Below are 18288 nucleotides of genomic sequence, written 5' to 3'. Positions count from 1 at the left end.
CCACCCAGGGGAGCTGAAACCCCCAAAAGTTAATAAAGCCCCCTACTTCTTCATTATCTTCATTTTACTTTTGTCTGGATTTGTCTTATTCTTCTCATAAGATTTTTCCTTTCCTTTTCTTCTTGGTTGCAGGAAGAGATGCAACTTAGCACCCCAACCCTCTGCTGACATTTCTGCTTGTGCAATATTAGGAAAAGGAGGAGCACTTGCTAAAAAAAAAAACTACTGTGTTTAGGATAGCTGGAATATATTAAAAGGCAAGGTTCACCAGATCTTGCAGAAAACAATATGTTCTTTCAGGAAGAAAGATGAGATACTAAAAAAAATGTTCTCCTTGAATTCAGAATGCAAAGTTAAAAACTAATCAACAAAGCAACAAAACCCTTTTTTTCCATTCAAAGAAATACTTCATTTAAATTTAGTGTTTTTTAAATGAAACAATGCTTGATTTTTTTTGTTTCAGGTTTAAGAAAAAAATCAAATTTTCAAGTGAACAAAAAAGGTTTTACAACAATTTAAAGCTTTTCTTGCTCAAAAAAATGTTAATAATCAAAACCAACTTGTCCCTAAATTCAGATTTAGCTTTCATAAGTGATTGTTCTATGAAAAAATAGCCAAATATCTCCTGCCTTTTTGCATACAACTGTCAACTTTCCCTATTTTTTAATGCCCTAYATTTTAATAGTCCTTTTTGAAAGCACATAAATGCATGAGGTATAAGTTTCACAGAAACAAATGAGTGCCTTTGAAAACATTATGCATAATAATAATAAAAGGAAAAAAAATCATTGAATGCATTTTGGTTTTAAAGTTTCATTGAATACATATAACTGGCCAGGCTGAATGATCTATGATACACTGACAGACGGAGACAGACACAGACCTTCGGAGGAAAGGGGAAGCAGGAAGGAGTTGAACAGAAACATTTAGTCAGCTCTGTCAAAATGTTGGCATTTCTATTAAAAAAAGAATTACAGCATCCAGTTCTGCCTGTTATTCCATGTAACTTAGGCTTCCAAAAGCCTAAGTTTTTCTAAATAAATACTACGAGCATTTCAACCACTTTTATTGTATTTTAAAAGTCCATCCAGTCAAAAGTGATGGACTCTCCTTACAAGACTATTTTAATTCTAAGCGTAAAATATGGGTTTCTGTTTGACTTGCAAGCAGAACTYCATAAATCATTTCACTGATATTTTTTATCCCTCTAACTAATATTTCTGCACAATAAGCTAGCTTCTGTTTTATTTAATGCCAGTATTCCTTAAACACAGGCATTCTTAAAAATCAGGCATATTATTATACCCTGCACAGAAAGATCCTTTCAGCCTATAAATCACATTTAAAGACTATAAAACCAATAGAATTTATACTATACAAAATTATTTATAGCAGAAAGACAATTCTTTTATTAAAGTTTAGTTCAGTTCCTTCATACACTTACCTCAGAACTGTTGAGATGACATTTGTGAGTTCCTGAAAACCACCCCTCACTTGAACACTGGTCAATATCCACCTTCTGCAGATTTATGTCGATTTTAACAACACCTCTGAAAAAGAAAAAACAATCATGAACACAGTGACTACAGAAATGCCAGTTAAACTATTTTATGTCTCTAGACCCTGCAAAGCAGAATGACATTTTTCTTCTAAATATGGAATTTGATAAAATGTTTGAAAAGAGAAATGAGGAGTTTTGTGTTCCTGAAGTCATGATGACAGAGACAGATTTTTATCTTAGAACTTACTGAAATATACTAAAAGAACTCTGTAAATCTAAAAGCACTGAATAAATATAAGATGGTAGGTAAGAATACGTTATATACTCAAGTAATTTAATACCCTTCACATTTTATGATGCAGCAAAGAACTAAAATAAACACGGCTAACAACTTGCACCTCTAATTCTGAGATGGGCACTGTCACCAGAGCACCAGGGGCGGCRTGTGCTGAACACCACGCTCCAGGCACTACCACACACAGTCCACAACTCCCACACCAAATGACAATGACGTCCCACTCTTGCTCCAGGGGATGCTGTTGCTGATGCACATGCTAACAGCTAGCACTATCCTCTTCCTCTAACAAATGCCCTATATTTCCACCTTTCCTCAACTCCAGAAAGTTATAGCCATCTGGAAATTATTTTTGCCCTAACGCACCCACATCTTTGCCCTCTCAGATAATGTGTAGAGCTTTGTCATTTTTCCTGCCCATGAGTTTCTCCCACGGGGTAGTCTGGTCACATCTGCACACCGCAGTGAGAAAACTGTGACAGCGCCTGCCTGGGAGTGGGGCCTCTGCAACACTCAAGTGCAGCACGGTCTCTCCTCCACTCTGTGGCTCTAGCTTCAGCCCCACATCCTCCTCCAGCACCTTTCCCAAACCCCACTCTTCCATTCCTGTGAGTCCACACTGTAATATATTATCATTTTAATTCCTTTCATGGAAATGCAAATAACTAGAGAAGGGCTGTGAAACCCAGAAGTAGGCCACTGATGTCCAAGAAACCAAGAAAAAGTTTCCTATATGCACCAAACAGGTCATGAAGGACTGTCTGAACTGCATTAGTTCTATGCCAAGAACATTTAAGTTCTCAACATCAAGTTTCCTCAGAAATGTTCTTGACCGAAAACCTACCAACCCAGTTTCAAAGCCAGCACTTTATTACAAAACAGCTCAAAAATCACCAGGAGAAAAAAGCTGTAAGCTTGTTTCATATCTGAAAAAARCTTCAGTTTCCTTACTTTATCTAAAATAATCTACAGAATGACTTTGGACACAGAACCTTTATAGCATCTTCTTGAGAGACCATGCATCTGTGACTGCTCTGTTGCTCTCTAGGTCTAGCAAAATGTCAGTGTATAGAACTTCTGGTAGTTAGATCATTTCATGGATTCACTCATAACTGATAAATGGTCTGTAATGATTTCATAAGTCTAGTGTACCATTTTAAGTCATCAGCTTCCCTCCTTTTAAACAAAAGTTTTCATTTCTACAGTCTGAACTCCCATGACTACAAACAACAATATCCTTTCAGGCCATGGACTACCTTCCCAGCTCCACCAGTTATTAATCCTTGCTTCCACTGGGCAAGGACATGAAAACAGTGCAACTTCAGCTATGTGCTCTCTACTCTTAATCTGCTAATGTCAGATTTAAGAAAGAGAACATTTAGCATACAAGTTGTATTTACTGCTATATCAATGATACTACTCACAAACAATAAACTTTTTAATACTTCTTACAATGCTTTTCTGTAGAACTTCCAGAGGCATTGTACAAACATTTAATCATTTTCACAGAGCTTGATCAGATTAAATATAGTATAGTCATATTTCTTTCAGAGACCTCTTTTCCCATGCCTTAGGATGTGTTAAGAAATTTCCTCAAGAGCTCTCAAAGCAGCAAGGCCATGGCCAGACCTCTATCTCAGGAACACCTCACTCATCTCAAAGCATGTTGCCTCTTTTAGTCAGAGCACAGTATATATAAATAAGAACTGCAATAAAAAAGAAATATATAGCTCTCTAGCTCTCTCTTTTTTTGAAGTGCCACTTGTGAACAAAGTCAGAACAGCTGTAAGGAGTGAGCTTCATCAAACTCTGTACAATATTGCTCATTCATATCTGGCACAGTATGACCAAGTGGGCAGTGTCCACAACACTCACCTTCATCTGAGGACATTCATCTTCAGACATGCTATATAGTCATTGAAAAAACACAAGCTCCTCATTTAAGTGATCTGAAGAATTCATTAGGAAACTATGCAGGATACCTAGTAGGAAGTTAAGCAGTATGGGTGCTCTTCATCCCCCTCCATCTCCTGCCTAGAATCTAAATAAAAAGTCCACAATTTTTCTGATACTGGACACACTCAGGAAACTTCTGAAACGTTTAAGCGCTAKCCCTGTCAAACTCAACTTGAAATGATATACATCATGCTTCTAAAATATTCAGGTATATTTTTACTTTACGCCTTTGCCCATTTCCACACTTACTTTGGACAAGAACCTCTTCAGGGACTGCTACACTTTCATCCATATTAATTGATCTTTCCCTGTTTAGGGTGGCCAGTGACCTCAAGGGATAAAGCTGGACTAGCAAAAAATTGGCATACTGTAAAGATTAACTTTTATATGATATGTTGCTGGATTACATTTCCTGCACCAAGCTTATATTAACCTGCAGAATGCTTCAAAACCAGTGATCCTACACAGATAACAGCAAGATATCTGGCACAGTTGTTCATAGAGTAGAGGTAACTAATTCCTCACCTGAGCATGTCCAGATTCCACCAGCTAGGTTTGTGATATTTTTCTGGACCTTTCTGGACATAAATATTAGCATGTGGGTTGGGGACAAGGCCTGTTCTGCAAGTTATTAATCACTATGGCTGCATACATGCATAAGGAGCTCAACTGCATGAAGCAGGCATCAGGACTCAGACCCAGTTACTCCTTGCTCTCCCAGTTCACCTTATACACCAGACACTTTGGCAAGGGTCTCCCAAGCATTAGTTTGTCATTCTAACTACCCCAAAGAAACCAGTTTATATTGTAGAAAAACAGTGATGATTCACCCTTATTAGGACTGCAGCAGCTTCACCTGGGAGACTTTCTAGACACTTTAGGTAAGTAGATCTTTATTACCTTTAGAGGGAAAGCTTTTCCCTTGCGTAGGTTTTGTTTTTACCTGGTAGGAGAGGAAACACCCCTTTCCCTCAACAAAAGCTTTTGTGATGCAAGACAGAGAACGCAAGTTAAGCGTAAACTAATCACTGTTAGGAGAGGAGGAATATTTAGGGGTGAAAAAAAAGAGAAGGCTTTAGAGTTTGCTGCGTGATACAACGAGCAGGCTGTGTGGAACCACGTCAGTATAAAGGGATGGAAAAAATGTCTAAAGAACAAAACTTACCTACAGGTTAACTGTGACAAAGACAACACATAGGAGGCAGAGAAACTATGGAGAGTAAGTGCATTGAGCAAGCATTTGAGTATGGCATTGTACAAGACATGATGCAAGTTGAAGAATTTGTAATATGTCTTCTAGTGCTCCGAGATGTAAAACAGCAGCGTATCATCCTAAAACTCTGACTTCAGGTACTGGAATGAAAATAAACATACTTCCAGATTTTTAGCACCAGAACTGATTAAAAGTGCACATATTATAACCACTGAAAATTTTTTGATACAATTATTTTGTTCAAAAATAGACTTCCAAAACCACAGAGTATTTAAGCTTGGAAGGGAATTCTAGAGACCACCTAGTCCAATCCCCCTGCTCAAGCAGGGTCAACCAGAACATATTGCTCAGGGCCATGTCCAAACAGGTTTTGAGTATCTCCAAGGATGAAGACTCCAAAACCTCTCTGAGCAACCTGTTCCAGCATTCAATCACCCTCATAGTAATTTTTTTTCTTTAAGTTTAAAAAAAGAATTAATTGTATTTTAATTTGTGCCCATTGTCTCTTGTCCTGGTCCCCACTGAGAAGAGTCTGGCTCCAGCTTCTTAACTTCCTCCCATCAGGTGTTTATACACATTGATAACATCACCCTGAGCCTTCACTTCTCCAGGCTCAACTGTCCCAGCTACCTCAGCCTCTCCTCCTACAACAGCTGTTTTGCTGGACTCACTCCAGTATGTCCATGTCTGTCTCATACTGGGGAGCCCAGCACTGGACCCAGCACTGCAGATGTGGTCTTACCAGTGCTGGTCTTACTAGTGCTGAGTAGAAGGGAAAGATCATCTCACTCAACCTGCTGGCAACACTCCTAATTCAGCCCAGGAGACTCTCAGCCTCCATTACCACAAGAGAGCTTTGCTATCTCAGGTTCAACTTGTCCACCAGGACCCCCAGACCTTTTCTGCAAAGCTGCTTTCCAGCCAGTCAGCCCCCAGCATGCACCAGTGCATGGGATTATTCCTCCCGAGGTGCAGGACTTGGCTTTCTGCCTTTGGTGAGCTTCCTGAGGTTCCTCTCTGCCCATTTCTCCAGCCTGTCAAGGTCCCTCTGAATGGCAGCTCAATCATCTGGTCTATCRATCACTCCTCCAAATTTTGTATCATCTGCAAACCTGCAGAGGTGCACTCTCTCCCATCATCCAGGTCATTAACGAGGATGTTAAACAGTACTGGACCCAACATTGACCTGTGGGGTACACCACCTGTGACTGGTCTCCAGCTGGACTTCATGCAGCTAATCACAACCCTCTGAGCCAAGCAATTCAGCCAGTTTTCAACCAACCTCACTGTCCACTTATCAGTTTATCCTTCATCAGTTTGCCAAGAGAGGATGTTATGGGACACAGTGTCAAAAGCCTTACTAAAGTCAAGATAAACAACATCCACTGTTCTCACCCCATCCACCAAGCCAGTCATCTCATCATAGAAGGCTATCAGGTTGGTTAAGCATGATTTCTCCTTCATAAATCCATGCTGACTACTCTCCCTTGCCTTCTTGTCCTTCATGGGTTTGGAAATGGTTTCTGGGAGGATTTGTTCCATCACCTTCCAAGGGAGCGAGGTGAGGCTGACCAGCTTGCAGATCCCTTCATCCTCCTTCTTGAAGATGCAAGTGACATTTGCTTTCTTCCAGTCGTCAGGAACCTCCCTGAATGACCATGACCTTTCAAATATTATCAAGTGTGGCCTTGCAATGACATTAGCTTGTTCCCCCGGTACTTGTGGATGCATCCCATCAAGTCCCATGAACTTGTGTATGTCCTGTTTGTTTAAATATTTCCTAACCTGATCCTCCTCCACCAAGGGTAAGTCTTCCTTGCTCCAGACATCCCATCTGGTCTCAGGGGCCTCGGATTCCTGAAGGCCAATCTAACCAGTAAGGACAGGTGAAGTAGGTATTTGGTACCTCCGCCTTTTCCATGTCCTTTGTCACCAGGTCCCCTGCCACATTCAGCAGCAGGCCCACATTTTCCCTAGTCTGCTGCTGATGATGTACTTGCAGAAGCCTCCATTGYTGCCTTTCATGTCCCTTGCCAGATTTAACTTCAGATGTGCTTTGGCTTCCCTAACCCCATCCTTGCATGCTTGGACAGTGTCTCTTTATTCCCCCAGGGTCACCTGTCCCTGCTTCCACCTCACTTCCTTTCGCACGACTTTAGTGAGGCACTTCCTGTTCAGCCCTGCAGGCCCCAAAATTTTATCTTATCTTAAAGTATTTTCATCATACTCTTTTTCAGAAACACTGCAGAAAGCTTCCATTTTAAACTGAATGAATTCTCCTTTTGTATTCTCTTGTGTTAAAACTTAAGAAAAGAGCATCTTCCTTTCACAAAATCCAATCTTCATGAACCCAATACAGACAAACATTACTATTTCTACCTACAACTCCTTTCTTCTCTGCAGTTCTTCACTAGCACAACCCGAACCTTCTGATATGATTAACCTGCTCTGCTCTTTCTTTCTCTCAGAACTTTATGAATTGCTGGAATGAAAAATCTACAGAAAGGGAGAACAGTGCAGTCCAGAAGTTGGCATAAGAAAACACTCTCCTAAGTTACATGGTGTCCAAGAGGTCATAGACTTTCCACTGTGCATATCTATTCTTTTTCATTAGACCTCCGCAACGTATGTCCATGTTTCATGGTGCCACCACAGTTCTGATTAGGTAGAACAGGGTCTGTAACTACTTGAGCATTTACAATGCTTTCAAAAGAAAGAAGTTTTTATAAGTGTTCATGTGGCATTTACAGAAGGCATCATTATGGCACAAGCTTTTTACTGCATTCATTTGGAATGTCTTGCCATTTTAACACACCATCTCAGACTTATATCCCATCATTACTACACATAGAATACACTGATATGTACATGATGATATATTTTTGAAATTCATCTGTGATTAATACACTAGCTGGCACAGCCTGGTTAGCCACCTACATTTTTAGTTATTTTTGATTCAGCAATCAGAAAATGGAGCATATGGAAGAACACATCCTCCTAGCATGTATAGGGACCAGCTACCTCTAAATGTTATATTTATTGAACTAACTGGAATTCATTGCATCTATGCTATCTTGATAGAAGTGATCGAGATACAAATGTCGATGGTATGATAGTAAGACTCATCAGCATAACACATTCATCCTCACTGACAGTGCTGCCTGGCTGAACCCAAGCCACAGTGGTAAGTTAATAATAATATTACTGGTAATTGTGGACCATCTGGCAAGTTAAGTATATTTTGTTAATCTCCTTATAACTATAAATATTTGTTTTCTGACACAATTTTACAGTCCTTACACAAAGAGAGATGCTTAAAGATTACAGGTTTGTGTTTAATATATTGGGCACCTACAGATAAAGAACTTGTTGAATTGTGCATCATGGAAAATCATTGGAGAGTGATGTCATCAAGGATTTTCTGTCGGGCCAGAAGGTTTGATTTAAGAGGCTTTCATGTCTGTCTTAATTTCCAGTACCACTGTTTGTTGGCATTCTGTTTGCCTTGAAATCTGTGCCAGAAATTGATTTAAGCTTATTTTCCCAGCCTACTAGCTATCTTGATAGTTTCAGTAGTTACAATATTTCATTGTAACAATGTGTTGTAAAGCCTATATCTACAGAAGAATTTTTGCCTGTACTGTCACATCATGAAAAAGCAGAAGGAGCATGTACTCTTTCTCCCATCCAGCCTAAGCGATAACTACACAGAATAGCTTGCCAGCGTTTAATTGGTAATAAACAATATCTTTGTCCTCTAGATCTCGGGAAGCTTATTTGCACGGAGGTCAAAGCTCAGCTGAACAGGCATTCAAAGTTTGTCTTCCAGGTTTTTATATTTATTTTTGCATTGGTAAACATTAAAAGCAAATAGGACAAAAGAATATCAAACATATGGATAAGATCCCTGTAATAATGTAATCAGTTCTGCTTATAAGCTGTATATGTGAGGTACAAGTCTATTAATTACAGAATCAGAGAAGCCTTCTGGAATTTAGAACTAAAGGGAAGTAGACAAAATAACAGCTCCTTTAACATTACATAACATTGGGAAAAAAAATCTAAGTTATAATGATCCTTTTGAAAGGTTTCAGCAAAAGCACATATATTTCATTTGACTGATGCCAGATAAGACTGAATCCCCTGCAAGAAGGAATCCTGCGTGCCTCGATAGAATGTAAACCTCTTCATTGCAAACTAGGGAAAAAAAAAAAAAAAAAAAATCACTGTGGGGAGTTTAAACGGACAAATACAAATGCTGCAGGGCTTTCCCCAGCCTTAATTAAGGTATAAGGCATGGCTATCACATGCTGAAGCAGATATCCTTCAAATCTAAATGCATTCCTAAATTCTTGCTGCCATATTAATTCCCTCCACCCCCAGTCCTCTGGGCATCCTCCATATCAAGAACAAGGAGATGAGGGGGGAAAAAAAAAAAAAAAAACCTCTACAGATATCCTAAATCCAAAAATCCTTTCAATCTCTAGAAAAATGCATATTTTAATTAGTATAGCCAAGGTTTTCAGGGTAGACACCTTTTCTGAGCTTTCTCATTTTTAGAGGCTGACACATTCAAGAACATTAATTTTCAAAGAGTGCACACTACCTGAAACCTGAGGCCCCTTCAAAGTTATCTCCAGCTGGGCACCCCAAAAAAGAACTTCCTTGTGTCAAATTCACAAGTGACTTTCAGCCATAAGTTTTACTGGTTGTCAAGAGCTTCTGACATTTGTTCAAATTACTTTTGAAAATTAAGATTTAGGCTTACATTTTTGAAAGCATTATCTTTGCACTGTAGATGTATAATGTGTCCACCTAGACGTGCAAAAGGCCATTGAGATACAACAATGATTTTGCTCTGGTCACTCAACTTACCAATCATTTCTTACTAATGGGACAGAGAAACTTCTCCAATTCCTTAGCCATAGCATAACTGCTGCTTTTCAGCATGCATTTTCACAGGAAAACCAACTTCAACTAAAAATAAACCCAACTGGAGAGTAAGGAATAGCAGTTGTGGGCACATGAATTGGGATTCACCCGCAAAGAAAATCCCCACAGGGCATTTGGAACAAGGGTGGAATACTTAAAGCTGAAACCTCTCTTGTCAGTAGAATTATTTAGAATTTAAATCTGCATTCAGATACATGGCATACAGTGCTACCTATCTGGGCATTTCTCTGCAATTTAGTCAGAGAGCTTCCTAGATAGTTTGAGGTGGTTGTATCTTTGGCTGAAGATTATTTTGTGTTTGTTTAAATTGCTGCTAGTGTCCAAGTTCTGACACTAAGCATAACCTTGTATGGGAATGCTGGAAAGGTGTCAGTGATGGGGAGAGGGGTATACTGGTACCAATTACATTAGATTCTTCCTATGAAAAAAGCTCTTGGGAGTCAAAATTTAGGCTATTCAGTAAGGAAAGGGCATTCCCCAAAATGCTCCCATTACTATCTATGGAGTCAAAAAGAAGGGGTGGAGAGAAAGAGCATCAAGGAATGGTTTAGGAAATGATATAAGGAAGAAGAGAGTAGGAACAGGAAAACCTTTTGGATTAGAAGGAGCCTACACAGGAGAGATGGCTTTAGCCTAAACTAAACTAGAATCACACTTCCAACGCTGAAAATTAAAAGGTAATAGGGGAATTTCAAAACTGAAAAGTAAGGGGAAGACAGTACCCAAAAAAGGAAAACAGAAGAGCATAAATTCAGGCAAGAAACATAACAAAGCTACAGGAAGGTGTGTGGGGGGAAGAAATCAGAAAAGGCTTTAGGAGCAGCATGTTAAAAGCATAAGCACTAATAATTAAAAAACAAACAAACAAACAAAAACACTTTTCAAATGCCTCAGGAGGAAGAAGCCAGAAACAGAATCCGTAAGGCCAACAGATATCAAGATGTAAAAAGCTGACAGTAGACACAGCCCTTGCASAAAAGGTAAATGAACATTTTCACCACCCTTTAAAGCTAGGGAGGCTCCTACCACTTATCAATTCTTGAGAGCATCACTGTGACAAAAGGTCAGCTTTCACCTGCAGGGATATTACAAGTTGGGCACCACAATTATCCCTGCTGGTACCTGTTTTGACATTCACAAGTGACCAAAAACAGCTCAGTGAGATAAAGTTTGCAGGCGATAACAATACTTAGTATAAGCCACATATAAATCCAACTGTCACAAAGAAGATATGAGAAATGTTTCCAAACTGATTAAAAAAAAAAAAAAAACCACACACACACCACACATACACACACATCAGGGATCTCCCAAGGCATTTATCATGCAGCAGATGTGAAAACAGAAGAGAATAGTTTTTCTTCAAACAGCTCATAATCATAATACGGGACTCAATGCCAAGTTATATACCAGAGGACAAAAAATGTAAATTGATTAAAAAAGGAATTAAAATCATGAAGGCCACTTTAATCCATGGTTACTATAAACATTYGTTCAGATACAAAGTCTGAAACACAAACTTTTTGTACTGTTTATTACCTGTAAATAGGATGCATCTAAAACAGGAGAACTCAGCACTTCCACTGTTCTTATACTCCTTCCCAAGCACCTGCCAGAAACCACTTTTGAAGACAGAATACTGGACTAGATGAGACTTTCCTTTGACCTAACAGAGCAATACTTTTGTACTTACCCTCGGGAACATTTCTCCACCTCAGCCCAGGTCCATGAACAGACAGACTAAAAGGTGCTAATCCTGGAGCAGAACCTCAGATAGTGAGAACTGTCACACATCCATTCCCTTCAAAAGGGCTTTGATAACCTGCTCCAGTGGAAGCCTTGCCCAAGGACGATGGGGGCAGATGATAGAGGAGTGGAAACAGTTTGACCCAAAAAGTTAATTTCTTTTATTCCAACTTGCCACATGCTATGTAATTGTTGTTGTAAATGCAGTATGTTTCACTCCTCTCCTGGCCATATTTATCTTATCTTCAAAGATCCACTTCTGTTTCTCCAGCAGTGAATAAAGCTGACTCATGTTTCTAAAAAAGTCCCTATTTATTGTTCCTTTCTTTTCATCCTTTTCTATCCTTATCCATGACCTCATAAGAAAAAGGCACAGATATCACTGACTGTCTAGAGAATACTTAAAACATAGTGAGGGGTTCTGTAAACAAACAGTAAATCATAGGAAGTAGACATTTCTTTGTTCTCACCTCTTTTCAGGAATATAAATYCAAAACTTTCAGAAGCTCGAGAAAATAAGTTATTCCTTTTCATTTTTAAAACATGTTCTAAATCCACCCACACCTTCCGTCATGTTATACAGGCCAGAGCGTGTTAGAGAAGAAAATGTCAGCATGACCATTTTAAAATATTTTCAGGATTATATAACTAATGTATGATGTCACATAAATTAGTGAATCTAAAATTTAGTGAAACAGTCTCCTTAAGCAGTTGACAGAATTTTTCTTTTCTAGTTCAGTACTGAAGAACAGATTAAAGATATTAGGGGGAGCATAAAAAGGGAGGTTAAAATAAGAAATTAAACCATCTTTAAAGAAAAAAGTTACTAGTTCATATAATTTCTCTCTTCTATTTTAAGTATACTTTTATGCTTATTTCACTGAACAATTTAACACCTTTCAAATATTTAACAGAAGAGGAAATCAAAGATATTAACTAAGAAATCACTCACCATATACACTTCCACCTCCATGGTTTAATTTGCCTTCAGGAGTGCCTCCCAACTAAACACCCCATTATGGCCTAGCACTTGAGTGGTCTGAGTCCTTAACTCAGTGGAAATCAGTACATTACAATGCCTTTTGGGAAAAAACAGCTGGGTTAACCATGCAATAAAAAAATAATCTTTGCACCAAGGAATACCTTTATAATAATTGAGAGAAGGCTCAAATGCCAGGAAGTTCAAAAAAAATTAAGTGGTAACACTTGGTGCAGCCAAACTTCGGAATGAAGCTACCTGTAAATGCTCCAGAACACATYATTCGAAAAACTTACTCAGCTTTCCAATTATGGTCATTTTCTGTCAAAAAGAACCATCATTCCATTTCATTCTCCCAACAGTCCTTAAGAAAAATTGCAAATAATGTCCTGGATTTGGAGAGAAAAAACTACCTGCCCTTGCTAGAACATGCCGGGGAGGGGAAGAGTCTCCCTGCATCCTAAACACATTCTTACCTTCTAGCTGAAAAAGCGTGATAGTAATGACCACTTCCCAAAATGCTGGCATATGGCAATATAACATTAAAAAAAAAACAAACAAGGGCAGTATGCAAGAGAACATTTTGAACTGCAAAAGCAACAGTTCATACAGAATGTGGGAATAATTAATGTCATTACACAAAGCTGAGATATTGCACATGAATCTGACTAACCACATTCCAGAAATACTGGAACAGGACTTGAAGAGGGACCATGGCAACAGAGAGTTTATGACAAGAGACTAAAGAAAGCTAGTTTGTTTAGTCTAGTAAACACAGGTGGAGAAGAGACTGCTGCCTATAAATAGTTCAGGACAGTGAACATAAGAAAAGAGTGCTATTTAAGATAAAAGGCAGTTTTGGAACAGAAACGAATGGATGAGAACTGACTGAATAAATTTAGACCAGAAATCAGAAGAAGCTTTCCAACCATGAGACCCCCCCCCTCAGGATGTTAGTGGAGGAGAAAGTTGAGTGGCAGGGGAAATGGACACACACTACCTACTTTAAGATGGAGTTTGGTCAGCAAATTACATTGGTTGTGATAGCAGGAGATCGGACTCGGTGACCCAGGAGATGGGTAGGGTTGGGAGGGGGGAGGTTGTTTTGTTTTTGTTTGGTTGTTTGCTTTTTTACTACTATGCTCCTAACAGCTAGCCATTGGCACACCTTTCTTCCAGATTAAGGAGTAATCCTCCTCACTRGCCTAGGAGGCTGCTGAAGCAATGAAAACCTCCAGTTTCCCCTTCRGGTGCCAAGCAAGTACTTTTAGAGAACTAAGTGAACTCTCAACATGCAGCTTTTCACACCATTCCAGTTCCACAGTAGGGCTGCAAAGAGACTGTCTGCACCACTGTGTGCTGCAGAATAGAGTTCAGTACCACTGGGTAACAGAAATTAGTAAAGAGGGTTACAGAAGTTTAATGACAAATCCCTATGATGCTCTACAGGTGCCTGCTTCCTATGACACAGGACAGCGCTGAACTGTACAATGATATAGACCCATATGGTTGTGAATTCCACTTGCAAACTGCAAAGAACAACGCTTGTCTTTTGGCTTTTGGTTGCCTTTTTGGAATGTCATTGAGAACAGCATCACAATAGTAACAGTCATTGAACAAAACCAGTAGTAATTATTAGTCTTGCCTCCATTAAACTCTTTTTTCCCCCCCTACACTATGTGACRCAGCCATCTGTTACTGCAATGGAAGATATTCTACGAAGTAGATGCAATGGCTTTTTCTTCTATAACCTGAATGAACTCTCTTCCATCAAGAAAATTAGTGTATGAATGTCTCTTGCCCTAGCATGCCATACCATAAACCTCATGTCAGTGAAGAAGAAAGTACATAAACTGTTAGAGGAATATTAAAGGGGCATGCACTAAATTACTCTCAATGATCTCATGCCAGACTATTAAATGGAAGGAGCATGTAAACTGAAGCATTAAAATGTTCCTAACAGATGGTTCAGAGACATTTTGTTGGGAGAATCAACACAGCTTTTTCAGAAGATGGAGTAGTACATACCACTTTTTACCATATAGGCTTTAAGTAGGAATTTAAAATTTATACCACTTTGTCTCACTCAAAGACAGATGGCAAGGGGAAATAAAACCTATTTTGAGAGGCATCTTATAGTGATTAATACTAATGTTCTAATGACTTCATTTAATTTTTCATTTAATTTTACATTTTTTTTACATTTTTATATTTGAATCCATTTCTTCTTGTAGGAACTTACACTGAGGCTTGGGCTGTCTGACTGTGCCCCTATTGAGTACAGAAAATATTTTGCAAATATTTGAGCAAATTGGTATTAAAAAAATATATATCCTACAAATCTTCAAAGAGGTGTATTTGGTTTTCAATATTTTCTATGTAGCTGCAAAATTACTTTTTTCCAAAATCCCAAATAATATTTTCCAGTGAACTTTTATTACAAGGCCACCTTTCATGTAACATACCTCAAACAAGGAGTGCAGGAACCATCACTTGGCCTTGCCAGAGTAAGTATATAGGTACTACTTCCACCGCCTTCCTTATATAGTGACCTAAAACATATTGACTAATTTCTTAGAAATGCTTACCATAGCTGATTTCATCTCTGGTTTTGATACAGAAAAACTTAGTTTTGTCTTAACTCTTAAATAACCTCAAATTCAAAATGTTTGAAGCAGCACTTCAAACTTGCAGTGTGTCCCATTGCAAGAGCTTCTAAATGAAAAAAGGTTCTCCAAACCTAGACATGCTTAATGGATGTCCATTAAAGCATCTGAACATACTTTGTCAAGTCAAGCGATTCCCATATGGTAAACAGAGGCTGGGAAAACCACTGGTGGGAGCCTTGTACCAGGACCAGAAGGACCTCTACTAGTTGACTTGTGCGGCCAGGGTTCCTCCAAAACAGTCCTGGTACCTTGTGTGTGCTGGACAAAGCTACCGCAGTGGAAACCAACACCACCAAGACGCTTCCTGCATCACAGGATCTTGACACAGAGCTGAGATTGAAGCTTCAGACTCTGTTGCTTAAGACCTGCTCTTGTTTTGACTGAGGTCAACAGCAAAGCTTCTTTGAGATAAGTTTTATATGAAGATCTACGTTCCCAGATAGGCTGGGATGGGGTGGCAGCCTCTAATCAGCTGGCAGTACTTGAGGTTAAGTAAACATATCCCCAACAAGAGAATGCCATGCTACAGTAGCATTCATCTGCACCCAGAAGTTCATCACCTGTGAAACACTGCTTTGCAAASAACTATGAGAAGTTTCCTGAACTTTTGTATGACAAGACTATGGTCCAACCAGTCTGTGGTCCAGAAAAGTTCTGAAATAAAATTTCTCTTGATTTTTGTTCTTGAGAGGAATTCAAACAGCTTTGATATGAGCTCATTTTACCCTAACCCTACCAACCCCCACAAATGTTAAAATTGTACCACTCTGTAGGGAGATAAAGAGCCACTTTCTAATCAAGAGATTTTTTTTTTTTTTCTTTCAAGGATGAACAACTGCATTCATATTTGTTTGATCCCACTGGATTTCAGAGGAAGCCGAGAAAACCAATGCTCATAAGTGACTGCCTGGCCACCTAGGTCCAGTGAAATCCGTTCAGTTTCGCTGTGTTCTTGTCTATATTCACCTGCCACTGCATCCCAGCACAGAACAAATTTGGCACTCCTCTCTTATTCCCTGGAAGATACTAACTACTTCAGGGCAGGGCATTCCCCAAGAAACAGAATTATCCATAAACCCCACTACAAAAGTTCCAGTGCAAAACCACAAAATCCTGTACAAGGAATGAGTACAACCTGTGGGCTACAGGTCCTTCTTTACTGTCAAAATAACAAAGCATGAGACTGGGCCTTTTTATATCCTCCTCTTTACTAGTCACAGCCCAGTGGCTAAATCCTAGGGTAATGGTAGTAAAATGGTAGTAAAAGATAAGCAACTCTACATATGCCAGGCACCAACTATACAATAGGGCCATAAAGGGTTTTTTTTGTTTGTTTGGGGGGGGGGGGCAGGGATTCCTATAAACAATGCTATAAGAAAAGCTTTCCTATTGCCAGTTTAGGCTGTAACCATATGCAGTATGGTAGAACTACAGTAACAAACATTTATTTACCTATTAATATACTATTATATATACTGACCAGGCTTGAGCACCCTTCAGCAGATGTGCTCTGGAGACCAAAAACTGCAGTTTACAGTACAATAACATTGTTTCCCAGCTGGTTAAAGTTATAGCTGGGGTTGTGCCAATTTTAATTATGCAGTGTAGTAAGAAATAACGCATCGGCAAACATCTTCCTCTTGCAATCAGAAATAAACTACAACTGGCAACTCCTCCTCTCCTCACAGAAGCACACTGTGAACATAACCCACATTAACTGCTGTCACTGAAACAGGTGTGTAAGAACAGTGTTTTACAGACTAAAATAAAAGCAATTCTTTCACCGAGCAGCAGCTCCCCAAGATGTACCAAGGCAAGACTCAACAGGAAGGCCATACCCCAAGGAAAGCTATGCGTGCACTGGGGCATGACTGGGCAGCCAGTTTGGAAAGGGCTGATCAGGTCACTCCTGAGACACAGCTCGCCCCTCTCCAGAAGGGGCTCGGAAGTGGAAACGCCATCCTATCCCCTTCTGACTAGGGAAGGGAGGGAGAAGAGCGCTCCTCCTACCTGAATTCGGGGAACAGGTTTGGTCGCAGTCCATAGAAAGCTGCCGAGAGAGTCACTAGCCAGCCWGGTTTGTAATTCCCGTTCTCGCACTCCAGGAAAGGCGAGGACCACCTGATGTGGTTCTTATCAGCACTGAAGCTCTCTCGCCTCTTCCAGCTGTTCTCCAAAGTTTTGGGGCCCGGGTTTAAGACCTTCCTGTGCAGATGCGGCCTCCACTTGCGCTTCAAGCTGTGGAACCACTCTGTCTCCACAGAGGCGTTGGCCAGGTGGTGAGCCGAGGAGGACAAGTCTTGCAGGAGGATCTGGCTCTCATGCCTGCTGGCCTGGAGGAAGATCTGGGGGGTGGAGGAGAAAGGCTCYGTGCTGAAAGTGATAGCTGCCCTGGAGATGCTGGGGTCCCCCTCCAGGAGGCTCCTGATCAAGGCTTGGTACCACTCCAGGTCCTCCTGGAAGTTCTGCTCCCGCGACTTATTGCTCTGGAGGATCATGTTGAGGAAGTTGGTGGCGTGGGTGAGGGTGTCCAGGGCGCCGTGCAAGGAGGGGTGCGCAGCGAAGCGCGACTTGCCGGCCAGGCTGGCCAGCTCGTACCTGCCCGAGCAGTTGGCGCGCCGCAGCTCGCGCGAGTCACCCGTGTAGAGGAACGAGGCCACGTCCTGGGGCACCTCCTCGGCCAGCCGCTGCGCCAAGATGGTGCCCTCCGTGGAGCGGCTCCGCGGGGCCGCCGCGGGATCGCGGCTCTTGATGTGGCTGTAGATCTGCTGCCTCCCCCTAAGCGCCCGCTCCCGGCCGTGCCCCGCCTGCCCTTGGCCGGCGGCGGCGGCAGCGCCCGGCCAGCGCTGGGCGAGGAGCAGCAGGAGAAGGAGCCGGAGCAGAGCCATGGCCCCCGGCGCTCCGGTCGCGCAGGCACGGCGAGTCCCTCACGATGGGCTGTGCATATGCAGCCGCGGCGCCGAGCGGCGGCTGAGC

At 40.7% G+C, this 18288-nt stretch overlaps 1 protein-coding gene across 1 annotated transcript in view; it reads right to left on the bottom strand.

Annotated features, from left to right (window-relative positions):
• GPR158 (G protein-coupled receptor 158) overlaps positions 1 to 18200 on the bottom strand; it is a 209339-nt gene extending 191139 nt beyond the window's left edge. The window contains exons 1-2 of the mRNA XM_026065775.1: positions 17323 to 18200; positions 1445 to 1550 (exon numbers count right to left, since the gene is read on the bottom strand). Of these exons, the coding sequence (XP_025921560.1) occupies positions 1445 to 1550; positions 17323 to 18200 (984 nt within the window). The remainder of the gene's footprint in view (positions 1 to 1444; positions 1551 to 17322) is intronic.
• Positions 18201 to 18288: the final 88 nt, after the last annotated feature.

The sequence above is a fragment of the Apteryx rowi genome, unplaced genomic scaffold (assembly GCF_003343035.1).
Source record: "Apteryx rowi isolate R43461 unplaced genomic scaffold, aptRow1 scaffold_231, whole genome shotgun sequence".
NCBI classification, from domain to species: domain Eukaryota; kingdom Metazoa; phylum Chordata; class Aves; order Apterygiformes; family Apterygidae; genus Apteryx; species Apteryx rowi.
The sequence above is the reverse complement of the archived record's forward strand: the minus strand, read 5'-3'. Positions and strand labels throughout refer to the sequence as shown.